General features: G+C 39.6%; 1 protein-coding gene across 1 annotated transcript in view; it reads left to right on the forward strand.

Annotated features, from left to right (window-relative positions):
- LOC308472945 (ATP-binding cassette sub-family G member 8-like) overlaps positions 1-15,116 on the forward strand; it is a 64,122-nt gene that overhangs the window by 1,963 nt on the left and 47,043 nt on the right. The window contains exons 2-11 of the mRNA XM_080998241.1: positions 441-558; positions 1,953-1,987; positions 4,039-4,108; positions 5,689-5,777; positions 7,766-7,952; positions 9,525-9,593; positions 11,468-11,545; positions 13,021-13,097; positions 14,157-14,227; positions 14,715-14,812. Of these exons, the coding sequence (XP_080854367.1) occupies positions 441-558; positions 1,953-1,987; positions 4,039-4,108; positions 5,689-5,777; positions 7,766-7,952; positions 9,525-9,593; positions 11,468-11,545; positions 13,021-13,097; positions 14,157-14,227; positions 14,715-14,812 (892 nt within the window). The remainder of the gene's footprint in view (positions 1-440; positions 559-1,952; positions 1,988-4,038; positions 4,109-5,688; positions 5,778-7,765; positions 7,953-9,524; positions 9,594-11,467; positions 11,546-13,020; positions 13,098-14,156; positions 14,228-14,714; positions 14,813-15,116) is intronic.

Here is a 15,116-nt window from a genome sequence, read left to right on the forward strand (position 1 = left end):
TGAGAGTGCTACAAAATTTCCTGGGAAGAGGGATTGATTGTTAAACCACTCTGAGAATTGTAGCTCAGTGAGGAGAATGAGGGGTCTCCTAACAACTCTCAGCACTGCTAATAAACTGCAGTCCCCAGGATTCTTAGGCAGAAGTCATAACTGTTTAAAATGATAAGATACTGCATTAAATGTCGGGTGCAATTAGGCAGGAATAAAGCATCCAGACAAATATGTATGGTTATAGCAGATGGGGGTGGGGGGATGGGAATCTTGGTGCTAAGAAGCTCATGTAAGTACAGAATCTGGAATTTTCCCGTGACTTATAATCACAAGGCGCAATTAGTTTCAGTGAGGGAGAAATGGAGTAGAGTGTGTGGTGTGGGAGCAGAGCATCTTCACTGGAAGGTTGTTTTACATGAGGACTTTTTATTTTATTTTTCCTTTGCTAGTGACACCTTGTGGGATATTGCTAAAGCGGAAGTTGAAAAAAGAGAAAACCATGAAGACAGCACAGATGGTCTGGAATGTTGGGAAAGATCACTATTCTTTATAGGAAATAAAAATGGGGTAACAATCAGTGTTTCATTTCACATTATTATAGATATAAATTAAATAAATTTTGTTTGCATACTAACTGAAATTATGTTATAGCAACAATAAATATTTCCTACCTTGTACGTACCAAAATATGGGTAGATGGTGTCCACTTGCAATTTGTCTAATTTACAGTGCAGTTCTAGATTTTACTTTCTTGGGCTCCATGATCACTGCTGATGGTGACAGCAGTCACGAAATTAAAAGACGCCTGCTTCTTGGGAGAAAAGCAATGACAAACCTAGACAGCATGTTAAAAAGCAGAGACATCAGCTTGCCAACAAAGGTCCATCTAGTTAAAGCCGTGGTTTTCCCAGTAGTGATGTATGGAAGTGAGAGCTGGACCATAAAGAAGGCTGATCGCCGAAGAATTGATGCTTTTGAATTATGGTGCTGAAGGAGACTCTTGAGAGTTCCATGGACTGCAAGAAGATCAAACCTATCCATACTGAAGGAAATCAGCCCTGAGTGCTCACTGGAAGGACAGATCCTGAAGCTGAGGCTCCAATACTTTGGCCACCTCGTGAAAAGAGAAGACTCCCTGGAAAAGACCCTGATGTTGGGAAAGATGAAGGGGACTACAGAGGACGAGATGGTTGGACAGTGTTCTCGAAGCTACGAACATGAGTTTGACCAAGCTGCAGGAGGCAGTGGAAGACAGGAGTGCCTGGTGTGCTCTGGTCCATGGGTCACGAAGAGCTGGACACGACTAAACAACAACAACAATACTTTTAAGTGCCACTGATTCAAAAGAAAATAGTAGTTAAGTATGTTTATCCAGGACGGGAATGGTAAAAATGTTTGTAACCCACATTATAAAATTAAATAGTGAAAGACTTAAGTCGTTGCTTAATTTATTTGTAGAAAATGTAAACATTAATTTTAAAGATAATTTTCAAAGTAAGCTACTTTACCCAGCACCTGATTTCTTAAAGCATGAAGAAATTATATAGTGTTGTTATGTATATTTCATGCATTCATTTTATTTCCATTCCATTACTTAAGCAATTCCAGTAGCAGGCGATCATTTGATCAACCTGTTATTTACAATTACCAATGGCGGATACAAATGGCTAAACTGATTGCTACTGTGATGCCTGTATTTTTTAGTTTCTTGTTGCCATTACTAAATTTGTCATTTCCAATCATTTCTGATAATGGTAATAATAATAGCAGTGTAGATACACTCTGATAGAAAGTTGGCAGCTAACTTTCCTGTAATAAGATGACATATAATTGCCTACATTTGTAATTTTCAGATATTTTATTAGAAATGATTAGAAGAATGCATTACAGCATGTAGAATGATATAATATTTATGCTTTAATGACATTACAATAGTATTCTTTGTTGTTTTTAATTTCTAGGGAAAGACTACTATTATACTGAGGTGCCTTGACAGGTATGTGTTTAAGTTTTGAGAAGTATCTCATATTTTCTGGGTACTCAAAATTCTAAATAACATCAACAGTTTCATTGTTGGAACATACCTTAACAGTGTGCCTTCAAACAGTGGAAATACGTTCCTCAGAACACTTGTCTAAAAACAGTTATGATTTATTCTTACCAACACTGTAACATTGCTCTCAGGGGCAGTCCTATCATTAGGTAAAGTGAGGTGGCTGCCTCAGGCAGGTGATGAAATGTATTGGACCTGCTATTCTACATGGCCCCTTTTGGATGACTCTGGGAGGGTAGCAATCCATTTGGTAAGACAGAGCCACCTTCCTGACCTTGGTGTTGCTGCAGCTTGCTTGGACAGGGCACAGTGGTGGCGAGATCAGGCCCATGTAGTTGCCCAGCAGAAGAGATCCACTACTTTCACTGTTGTGCCCACACAACCTCAGCCTCACTGCTGCCATGCCCAGTCTCATACAGGAAGGTTGCAGTGACAACAATGTTGGGAGGGTGGCTCCATGGCTCTGCCCCACCACATAGGCCTCTGCTGTGGCCTACATATTGACTAGAGTGGCGCATCACATCCGTGATCCAGTGTCATTTCAGAGCACAACTCATCATGCTGGTTTGGGCCTATAGTCCTAAACACTTTAAAGAGTGATTATACTCAGAGCTGACCCATGGAAATGAATGCATTTAAGTCCATTGATCCATTGATGCATTTAAGTCTTAATGGGCCTACTCTGAGTATGGCTTAGTTGGATATTATTCAAAATTCTCTCCTCCTTTCCCACCTGCTCTGCACCTCATATTTTGTAATGACACAGAATGGGAGACAGGAGAGAACCCTTCTGGAATCCAACATGAATAGCAGTTTCTTCACCGCTTCTTAAGGCTATGATCTTTCATGCTTCACAGAATTCCTTTTCTCAACATTTGTAACAATTTATATAGGTAACCAAAAAACACTTTCCACACAGAGAGGCATTTATGGTGTGGAATTCCTCTCTCTAAAATCTTGTGATAATAATTTAATAATGCAAAGTTTCAGTCACTGGAGGTGAACTAATGAGGCATGGCATAGCATGACACGTATGCTAGGAAGTTGGTGTGCTTTTTAAAATATAAAGTAATAGCATATACCTTGTATCTTTACGATGCAATCTTATGCATGCTGACCCTCTTTCAATGAGACTTGGAGTACATCCTAAGCAAGGGCGGATGGGATGGAGCAGCAGATTCCCAGCCTCATCTGCAACCAGCTCCTGCTGGGCTGGGAGATGCCTGCAGCACCTTCCGGCTAGCACAGCAGAGGGTTCCTGATTGGGTTCCTCCTCAGGAATTAGGCTGGCTCTGGGTTTGTCACCAGAGTGACACCCCACTTTGGGGCCTTGTAATGCCTACAGCCAGCAGGAACACTTCCAACAGAAATGTACACTGCCCCACATTTCAGCAGGTTCAGCGGAGGCCCCCCATGGCAACATAGCCCCCCACTGATGGAGAGCAGCAGAAAAGAGCCCACCACATTCTAATTTATTCCAGCATTGCAGATTTGAGGGGGTGGGGACGGGGAGGAAATATTGCTCTGTTCCTCCCAGCCAGGTAAGTAAGTATAGGATTGCAGCCTTTTATTTCTAGCATCTCTCTTATTTGCAAGCAAATAAATTTCTTCTCAGCTCTCTATTTAATACTCTAACTTTATTTTGCCAAATTTTCCAATCTTGGAGTACTGTACTCAGATAAAACAGTTGTGCAAAAATATAGACAGTTAACCCTTTTGTCTTGGGTCATATCTTTATTGTATATTGCTGTGTTCTAGTTTTTACATCTCAGTTCTCAGAAATGATTCACTAAGTTTTGCCACTCCATGCAAACTCACTCCAAGAAACTTGGGAACCATTTTCACTGTTTTGTTTTCCCGTTGTTTGTGAAAATACTGTTTTGATAATAGGGCAAATTTTATTTTATTAAGAAGAAGGTTAATTTCTCTCTCTCTCTCTCTCTCTCTCTCTCTCTCTCTGTGTGTGTGTGTGTGTGTGATCTTAATTTTTCCAGGGATGAAATTCCAAAACCAACATTAGCTTTGGAGTATACATTTGGAAGAAGAGCAAAAGGGCACAATACAGTAAGTATGCTGACAAACTAGATTATATAATCTCCTTTTGGTTCATCAGTAATGTTATGTACCTCATCAAGCCTGCCCCTGACATTTATGCAACCACATTCTTGACAGCACTCTAATTTGCAGTGGTCTTGATAGTGGAGAAATATGTGCATTTTTCAAACTTATTTATTTATAAAAATATCTATATACTGCTATTCATAAAAACAGAGCATTTTACAACAATCATACATAAAACCATGCAATAAAAACCAAACAAAAATATAAAAATCAGCTAAATATTATGGAAAGATGTATTCTTAATTGCCTGCATAAACTTAGTGAAATAGGAAAGTTTTCTGCAGTCATTAGAAGTTGAAACAAAAGGTGCCTACTGAATCTCTGTTAGCAGACTATTCCACAGGGCTGGGCCAATACTAAAATAAAATAAAGGCTTGATTTCTTTTTGCTGTCAAATGAACCTCATCAGCTCAGGGAAAAACCAATGACTTTTCTGCAGATTGTCTCTCCCCTCCTTTTCTGTTCCTGGCACTGACTTCAAGCACATAAGCAGAGCTCTTTATGTGGGCTGCAGCAAGGGGAGATGCAAACAAAACATACACCAGAGAGTTGTGGCTAGTTTTGGCTTTCTTATCTCTCCCTACAACCCATGTCAAGGGTGTTTAGGGATTAGTGGGGATTACATGTATTTTCTTTTGTTGTTGTTGTTCCATGAACACTATTGTATAAAGAATACCACATAAATGTGGAACCTCCCAGGGCCAAATGTAGCCCTCCTGGCTTCTCTGTCTGGCCTGTGGGATTCTCCCCAGGCCACACCCTCTTTCTTCAAGCCTTTCCCTGAACTTGCTTCACACCCATCTACAGTGGTACCTCGGTTTACGAACTCAATCCGTTCTGGAAGTCCGTTCTTCAACCAAAACCAGTCTTAAACCGAGGCACGCTTTCCCTAATGAGGCCTCCCGCTGCCGGTGCCCTTCCACCTTTCAGATTCCATTCTTAGACCGAGGTAAAGTTCTCAAACCAGGACACGATTTCTGGTTTTGCGGAGTTAGTAAACCGAATTGTTCTTAAACCAGACTGTTCTTAAACCGAGGTACCACTGTCTAGTGCTTTTGCTGGACTGGAATTATCCCTGAACTCTCATAATGATCCCTGCTTGCCCAAACAGAGCATGGGGGCAGGTGAATGCATTCAGAAACAGGTCTGCTGTACAAAGGTAAACTTTATATTCATTGCTCTGCCTACTTTTGCCTCTGTTCCTGTCCACAACTAGCCTGTGGTCCCCAGAAGATTTCTCAGAAGGTAATGTAGCTCCTAGGCAGAAAAAGGTTCCCTATCTGTGACTAAGTGTGAAGTGTCTCTTAGAAGATCTTCTCAAGTTTCATGTGTAAATCTTATATTCCAACACCTTGTCAGCAAATTCCACTGCTGGCATTCTTCTAAACTCCTGATAAGACAACCCAACCTTCTTCTGGGTTTCTGTCTGATGTCAGATCAATCATACAAGATGCGTATTGCAATGTATGTTATGCATCAAAATCTTGTGCAAATGATTAATGCAAATAAACTTTTTTTCCCAGCCCAAAGACATTGCTAATTTTTGGGAACTAGGTGGTGGAACTTCATTGTTGGACTTGATTCCCATACCAATAACTACAGTTAACATAAGGTAATGAACCAAGAACTTGGTAATTTCATAATTAATCTCCGCTATCTTTCTATAACAGCTCAGTTCTTCCATTGAACTTCAAACTTCAACTTTATTTATTTAGAAATGTTTATTACTCTTCCTCATAGTCATTTGTGGCCTCTAGATTTTTGTCCTGCACATGTGGGACCTGGAATTGTATACATGGCGTATAGTCAATGGAGGTTCTACTGGCGAACAATAGTCAGTCGTACCTTCATCTGAGTCAGTTTTTCAGTTTCACTACTTTGTCATTCATTGCGGCTGGAGATCTGTGCCCACTTACTGGAAGTGAACTGAATGGAACTTACTTCTGAGTTGACATGTATAGGATTGTGCTTACAGTTGCTTTTTGAAATTTATACCCTCTACAATCTATAGAACTACATTCTGTAGTGTGGTGGTTAGAACGCTGAGCTGGGACCTGGAAAACCAGGGTTTAAATCCCCACTCAACTATGAAGCTCACCAGGGGACCTGGAGCCAGTTTCTATCTCTCTGCCTTACCTACCTTACATGATGGTTCTGAGGATAGCTAAGATGGGGGAACCATATTTGCCACCTTAAGCTCTTTGGAGGTGGGGTATAAATGTAGCAATAACATCTTGAAAAAAATAAAGATGGTTTATTAAAAGAAAGATACCTGGCTCAGAAAGTAGCTCCATTTAAGGAAAAAGAGAAATACATTTTCTCAAAACACCAGCTACGAGAAAATACAGAAAATATTACTATTGTAGGAGACTAGCTTCTCTCCCAGCAGCTGTAAGCTTTATTCATTACACTTGCATCTATTCTTGCAAATATGCCAGAGCAACATTTTAGGTTTCCAACAACGCTTGAGATCCAAGGGAGAGATAGGGACTGGCCAAAGACCAGCAGTCATTGCACATAATTGCTTAATGTAGATTTAAAACTAGTTTCCTTTCAACCCAGACAAACCACCTCACCAATAAATTTTGTGTTGCTTCTCAACAGAAGTCAGTGCTCTGGCTGGCTTTCTTCTGCTCTCAATGGGGCATTTAGTGGGGAAAGGCTATATAGGGGCTATTTTGGAAAAGGCCCTAGTCTCTTCTCAGTGTAGTTACACTTGAGGGAAGATATTAAATTGATTTCTGTGTGCATAGCTGTGAAAAATCAAAGTGATTTTCATGTGGATGGGTAAGATAGTTACCTTTTTTTTTTTTACAGCTGCTGCAGATGAATTACAATTAAAATCAACATTAGGATGTTGGTGTGGGGAGAAGCGGACCACTTTTTGGTCTAAAGAATTTGAAATGATGAACTCAAACTAGCCAGATGCTTTGGTTTGCAGTTCAAGGTTTCATTCAGGCTAGAGCTCCTATTTTCCCTGTTTCTTTAAATTTTTAAGAGGCTGGTTGAGACAGCTTTGTTCATCTCTTAACTAAAAGTGTCACCTTGGATATTTGCCTGGATGTGCCACTAACCCATGGTGTAGCACTATATCAACAATCGGAAGCAAGTGTCAGGTGTGCATGCTCCTCCACCCCAACACAGTTTCATTTTTGAACTAACCACAGTTTGTTGTTGTATATTTATTAATTTGTCCATTCAGTTTATATCCTACTCTTACTCCTCAAGGAGCCCAGGGCTTAACTGTGTGAACTGCAAATAACTGGTTAGTTTAAACTATGATTTGTTGAAACAAGCAAGCATCAGTGCTTGTTTCCTTGTTACTTGTCAAATTCTCCCAGACAGTTCACTCAGCCCATAGTAACCAGGTTTATAAATTCAGCTAATAAAATATCACGACAAAGAATTTATAGTAGAGTACAAATCATTTTCCGGGCAAACATTGTTTCCATATTTAATGTCATTTGCTTAGGTTGTATAGGTTCGGATGTTTGTTTTTTGCACCTCTAAACTGCTGTTTAGATGCCATTGTACTTCTTGTGCAAAGGATATATTAGGTGCCTTTAAAAATGTTAGGCTGTCTTTCTGTTCTTTTTGTAGGACATTTGCTATCGTTCTTGTCCTGGATCTTTCAAAGCCAAATGAACTGTGGCCAACCATGGAGAGCCTTTTACAAGCCACTAGGAAGCACGTAGACAGAGTTATAACAAAACTGGGACAAACAAATCCTAAAGCAGCTACTGAAATTAAACAGAGAATATGGAACAATTTGCCAAAGGATCATCCAGTAAGAACTAGTATTTTCTCCAGATGTCACAGGCTCATACACAGTTAAAGATAATCGCTTTGAGAATCATAAACAATTCCTTTAGATTTTTATGCATGACTGAAAATCCATTTGATGTAGAAGAACTTGTTCAGTGGAAAATTATAGCAATTTAATGAAAATTCAGTAAGGGCAGAAACAAGGAAAGAAGGTTTCTTATATATTCTTGTTAGACATCTAATGTGATTGTTATGGCATGTTACAACAATCAAAAGAAACAGTTTTACAGACGCAGTTTGATATTGATTTTATAATCTCCTTTTGAAATGAAGGTGAAAACTAGAATGTACAGAAGTTATCTGGCAAAGCAACTCACTGAAGCTACAGATTTGAGGAAAGGGTGTAGTTATAACAGCCTTCAGCACGACTCTATACTTTGCATTTATTCAAGTGTCTATCACAGACTCAGTGCCTTTTGATAATGTGACAACTAATTAAATTATAAAATTTCAGGGATGTTAACATAAGCCCTTGAAATTCAATTGCTAATGTGCTCTCTTGAAGAAAGTAAAATAGATTGCCGAAGATGCAATTGAAAAGGTGCCTGGCATCATGCATTCATCTTGTACAAATGTTGTGTGTATGCGGTGTCTAAACAACGTATATATATATATTCTATAGTGCACAATTCAAGGATGTAAAAATAATACTATAAAGTAGCTATTAATGTGAGCCATAAATGAACATGAATAAAAGACCCAATAGATTTAAATTTGCTTCCTTTATGACTTCCAGTAGCCCAGTTCATCTTTAAAAAAACAGGCATATTTTTCTCCCTTGCTTCACCTATCACACTGATGCCAACTCACACTCCTGAATGGAAGGAGTCACAGCCCACCTTCCACCTTTGCTGCTATGTGCATGTGAGAATAATAGAATCGTAGAATTGTAGAGTTGAAAGGGACCCTGAAAGTCATCTAGTCCAGCCCCTTGCAATGCAGGAATTTTAACTAGATCATACATGATGGACGACCACCCAACAAGAAGAAGCTCCTTCCAAGACCCCTGCTCAAGTTTCATCCATTGCAGCTTCTGTAGATGCAGAATTTTCATGTGCAGCTCAGTTGAGCTCAAGAAAGAAGATTTCTTCCTGCCTCTGGTGAAGCAAATCCTAGCTGCTCTGCTTGTCTTGAGCTTAAGCATATGTAAAGAGCTGAAACTTCAGGGATTCGTTCCCTAGGCTTGCCTCTTTCCATGGAAAAGCTAGCATGGAAAGCCATTTGTAAAGTCAGTGTGCTCTTGTCACATTGGGGTTTGGTATACCCATCTAAGTAGGGGTGAGGCACCTTCACAGGTTGGACTGAGTTAGATGGAAAGGAATTTGAATTCTTCCTACTTAAGGCTTTGGTGAGTTACTTCCAGTTACTTCCATAATAAATTAATGGCTGTACAGTCTTAAAATTCTCCTTATTTCCAAAGATTATGCAACAATGAAGCCCATGTCTGAACTATTTTGAAGCCATCTCAGCATGTTCTTATCTGAAAAAAGGGATTGTAAAAAATGTTATATAAGTATTGCCACTTTCTTAACAGGACCGTGAACTGATTGATCCGTTTCCAATTCCACTAGTTATAATCGGGAGCAAATATGATATGTTTCATGTAAGTAATAACTATGTTACAATTCTCCCCCTCTGTTGTATTGTGGTAGCCTAGGACACTTTTTTAATTGATTCTCTCTCTCTCTCTCTCTCTCTCTCTCTCTCTCTCTCTCTCCAAAATCAGAAAAGTAATATGAACAAAATGGCAATTACAGCCATATGTAATTGCCATCTCTGTCATTCATCCTCCAGAAACAATAATAAAATATTTATAATAATGAAGAAAATAAGACTAAATATGAATGACATATACTAGCAATATACCAACTGTGAAATATACCAACAGCTTCAATTCCTAGCATCCCTTGGTAGGGCTGAGAAACCCTCATGTGCCTCTGCCGGTTGGAATAGAGTTAGACTGGGTCTGACTCTGTATAAAGCAGCTTTCTGTGTTCCTGTATATTTCCCCTTTTTTTATGTTGACCTTCAGGCCCCATTCTCTCCTTTAGCACACGCCCTTTAGGTTATTTTGTAGAGTTATCTTTAAAGATGAACAGCCTGTTCAAATGCAGCAGCAGTGTTTCTGAGAGACAGTATCCATTTTTAGCGGAATCTTAAACTTCCCTCCCCAGCAAATGTACGCAGACTGCCATCACTTACGCATTCACTGGAAGTATAAATGTGTGAGATGACCTCCTCTCCCCAGAACTGAATTGACCATTAAAGACAGCTGTCAATGGATATTAGCCACAATGCCTATACTCTACCTCCATTGCCAGAGGCAGGATGCCCTTGAATACTAGTTCCTGGGAATCACTGGTCAGGAGAGTGCTTTCAGGCTTTCCATAGGCATCTCATTGGCCGCTCTGAGAACTGGATGCTAGAATAGATGGGCCATTTCCCTGATGCAGCAGGGACTTCCCAAGAAGATGTGTTATGTGGTACCCTTTAATCTGGTCCCTACCTTGCTTGATCTTAACTTAGTACTATCCTCGTGTCCTTTTTCTCTCATACTCCTCCCTCAACTTGATCAACGTGTGCACATTTGATCAGTAGAAAACACTTTCCTGTGCCTGTCTCTTCACAAGTGCTGATGATATATCATCGGATACGGCAATGCTGGTTCTTTCAGAGTCTGCTCTTAATTCATTTCTCATCCTTTTAGTTTTTATAACTACAACACCAAACTAGTCTTATCTTTTGTGCACTGTTTGAGCACATGCAGGCAGGACATGTGTTTGGGGAAACATTCATCCTTGATCCCCTAGGTGGCAGCATAGTGCATTCTAGGCAAGTCACCTGTCATTGATGCATAATTCCTTATAGCGCAAGCCTAGGTTTCTTTGTTTGCTCCCTTTATTAAGCAGCCAATGTTATTGGTTGCTTTTTGAATGGAGTGTAAATGACATTTTCCCAATATTGTTAAGCTGCATTCCTCTGAAGTAGAATAAATAAGCCCTTGTGAGGCAAAGCAAAAATGTGTGTCTTTGGGAAAGATATGCATATACTAATGAAGTGCTTTGATCTTCCCTGGTCATCCTCTTGCTGTGCTCATCTAAGCTATTGTTTAGCTTAGCAGGTCAACCAAACTGAGCTGGGGCTTTAGCTCTCTTCGGACAAGCCTCAAGCTGTAACCAAGGTTTATCCTATGGCCTGCACCTTGTGCTGTGCCTGAGTGAGCTGAGCCACAAGCCTGGGTTTAAACAATACTGTCAACCAAACCATGGTTTAGCTTAGCATAGCACAATAACAGAATGACCTGCGAGGAGCAAAGTGGTCAAAGTCTCCTCTCTGGAAGCCCACACATTTACTTGTTGGCAAATGTTGACTTAGTGTTACACACAAAGGAGGGCAATGTTATGTCGCATTGTGAAAAACTGTAAAATGATTCATTAGATTTTTTTCCCCCACCCCAACCCCCCTCTTTTTTTAAAGGAATTTGATTCGGAGATGAAAAAAATAATATACAAGACGCTTCGCTTTGTTTCTCATTATTATGGAGCATCTTTAGTGGTATGTATATTATTGTATTTCATGGGCACAACCCTGCCAAAGTCAAGCCCTTTCAACTCGTATTCATTTCCCAAACAAACAAAGAAATTAAAATAAAATAAAATACAGTGGTGCCTCGCAAGACGAAATTAATTCGTTCCGCGAGTTTTTTCGTCTAGCGAATTTTTCGTCTTGCGAAGCACGAAATCCCATAGGAATGCATTGAAATTCAATTAATGTGTTCCTATGGTCAAAAAAAGTCCAAACAAAGCCAAATTTGGTACAACAAGAGTTTATTAAGTGCTCTTTAAAGTCACACATACTGTAAGGAGCATTTCAAAAACTGAAGGAACAATAAATTAAGTTTCTAAACATGACAGAAAAACATTTAAAAATCAACAAAGTGTACAGTACATTTTCTAAGACTCTGGGGGACAACTCGAAGAAGGTTCCTCTTCCACTCTTTGCTTCTTGCTGAAGAACCCCCTCCTCAACTGTTCCCCCAGCCACCCACCACACAGAATTTCAAATCCAGAAATTTTTTTAAAAAAACAGCAGAGTGGCCCAATGGTCACAGAAAATCATAAAAATGCAGGGGAAAAAACACACAAGCTTCCAGATTCTTGCAAACCCCTCCCCTACACCAAGTCCTTGAATTCCAAACACCCCAACCCAAAATCCAAAAACCCCCAAAAAAGTTTTAAAAGTTTAAAAGAAGTTTTGAAAAGTTTCAAAAATCACCAGTCTTCAAAAACCTCAAAAAAGGCTACCACACCACGTTCTATGAGTTGCTCCTCGAAGTCAAGTCACAACTGTATTAACGGTGTTAAGAAAAAGGAAACAAACTTGCAAGACGTTTTCGTTTTTCGTCTTGCGAAGCAAGCCCACAGGGAAATTCGTCTTGCGAAGCAGCTCAAAAAACGGAAAACCCTTTCGTCTAGCGAGTTTTTTGTCTTGCGAGGCATTCGTCTTGCAGGGCATCACTGTAACCCAATGTGTGTGTTAGTCTTACCATGACCTGATGATTGTTGGCTTGTGATGGCACAGAGGTGATCTTTTTCACTAGTAGCACTGGTATTGTGGAATGCACTCCCTACTGAGATTTAAGAAACCTCATTTGTATTGGCATTCTGCTGGCTTTTGAAGACACACAGCCATTCCTTTAATCTCTTGACCTGAGTCTCCTGTTTTAATTGCTGTTGTTTAATTTTGTTTTACTGCATATTTTATTTATGGACATTTATATGTTAATGTTGGGATTGTTATATTGTGTGTTTTAATTGTGTGTTTTCAGCAACCATGTATGATAACAGTGTTGTACTATAGTTTTTTTTATTATTATTATTTGGGGGCATTAAGTGGTAGCTGTTTCAGGACACTGAAAGAGCTAAATCTTAAACATAACAGTCCTATGATGAATTTTGAGTGACTCGGGAGTAGTATTTTCCTATGTTTACTAGGAGAAGCATAACACAAGTTTTATGCTTTGTTCACAGTTCACCAGCAAATCTGAAGCTCTGCTCCTGAAAACACGTACTCTCATTAACCATTTAGCATTTGGCTTTGATAGGAGGTAAGCTAAACAAGTTCCTACTATTGGCAAGCTCTCCCAAAACCTTCTGTTGGCTGGATACTGGCAATTTGTAAAAAAAGGAAAGGGGGGGGGAATCTGTCAGCTTTTCTGTTTAATACAGGATTCTTGCTCATAGATCTATATAATGGCTGATGAAACAGTTTCAGGAAAATGCTTTCAAATGGACTTGTTGGCCTAGGTGGGTGGCTAACATGTGGCCTCCCAGCATGGCCAGTGTTCAGGAATGACTGAAGTTCTAGATCTAGCCCAGCGGCACTTTGGGTGTGAGAATCCTGGGCAAAATTACCATTGTAGGAAAGAGGCCATTTTTGTGTGTGAAGGACACACCAATAGCTCAGTGATAGAACTTGCATATCCAAGTCCCTCAGTTTAGTTCATAGCATCTCCAGGTAAAGGATCTCAGATGACAGGGCTTGAAAAGGCCCTGCTGAAATGTTGGAGATCTGCTAATAGAGTAGACTCAGGCCCAAACTACACAGAATGTTGATTCCGTGGTTTGTCCTTGAGTATACAGTATTTCTTTCAAAAACATCAGGTGAGCGGTGGGTCCAGACTGGGCCTTTGGCACTGGCAAATTTAGCACATTTCCCCCTCCTCCAGTCCTGATCTGAATTTGGACCTCCATGCCTGCAAGGGTGGGCGAGGGGAGCTCCCATTCAATCCCATTTGTCAGAAGGACTGCTGCTGAGAGAAAAATAAAAATTGGAGCTTTATAGAAAAAGCTAGGAGGGGAAATGGATCCATCAAAGCTTCCATCAGCAGAAATTAAACTTTTGCTGTCCATCAGTTCTATTGATTTGAATGGGACACAGTTGTAACTGGGGGGGGGGGGTGTAACTGAATTTTCTAAAAAAAGAAAAGAAACAAAAACAAATACAGTCAAACAATTCAAAATAAATCATAAATTAAAACAATATGTTATTTGCATTTAAGGGCATAGTTGTAACTTGCCTTTCTTAGAGTGTGCTTTTTGTCAGTTTTGTTTGGTAAATTCTGATAACTGATCTATATTCATTTTGTTCCATTCATGTTTTTAAGCAAATCCATGTCAGTGGATCAGAACAAGCCACTCTTTATCCCAGCAGGAATGGACTCTCTTAGTCAAATAGGTGGGTGGTTTTCTTATCCAGTATATTTATTGTGCATATAGCTTTTACAGTTAAGAGAATACAAGGCTGAACTGGACAAAAATGAACAATGGATTCTGAAACGTCTACAAAATGTATTTGTGTATGATGATTACTTAAGAAAAACGATCGGAAAGTTTTAAGAAGGTACAGCAATGTTTAACAACAACACTATACATATTTATTGAAAAGTAAGCCCTGCTAAATTCAGTGGGACTTACTTCCAGGAAAGTGTGTAAAGTACACAAAGGATTGCAGGCCTAGTATAACAGCTTCCATGTTGAAAGCTTAGTGCTTATCTTCAGGAACCTGTTTCTTACATATTTGTATAACAACCTCCATGTAGGACAATTTTGTACTTTCTTTTCATCCGTTTTGTTAAATTATTGAGGGGAATACATTCAGACAAGTAGCTTGTTTGCCATTTGAATGATGGAGTGACCATTGTTACAATTCTTATAATATCTAGGTCCTCCTCCTGCTTCCAATAGTGATATTGGAAAGCTGCATGCACAGACACCTATGGATCTATGGAAAAAGGTGTTTGAGAAGGCATTTCCACCAAAGGTGTGTATACCTTTTTTGTTCTTTGATGTTCTTATCAGCCTTATTTCTTTTCACGATACTTGTTAATTCTTGTGGCTGCACTGTTGTGCCCAAGCCAGATTATTCAGAAGTAAAGTAATTTCATTGGGACTTCTAGTTATGGAAGAATTGAAACTTTAAGCTTGGTACTGGCTTTGCTTTTTGTGCACAGCTGTTTTCATTTCCTAATTCATTGATCAAGATTTAAACCTTGAGCCAGGGGTTCCTAGTTTAGATGTAACAGGAACCTGTAGCTTAACCCCACACACCTAAGTGTTCAGCTGTG

Source organism: Podarcis pityusensis, assembly GCF_964106645.2.
Source record: "Podarcis pityusensis genome assembly, chromosome: 3".
Classification (NCBI taxonomy): domain Eukaryota; kingdom Metazoa; phylum Chordata; class Lepidosauria; order Squamata; family Lacertidae; genus Podarcis; species Podarcis pityusensis.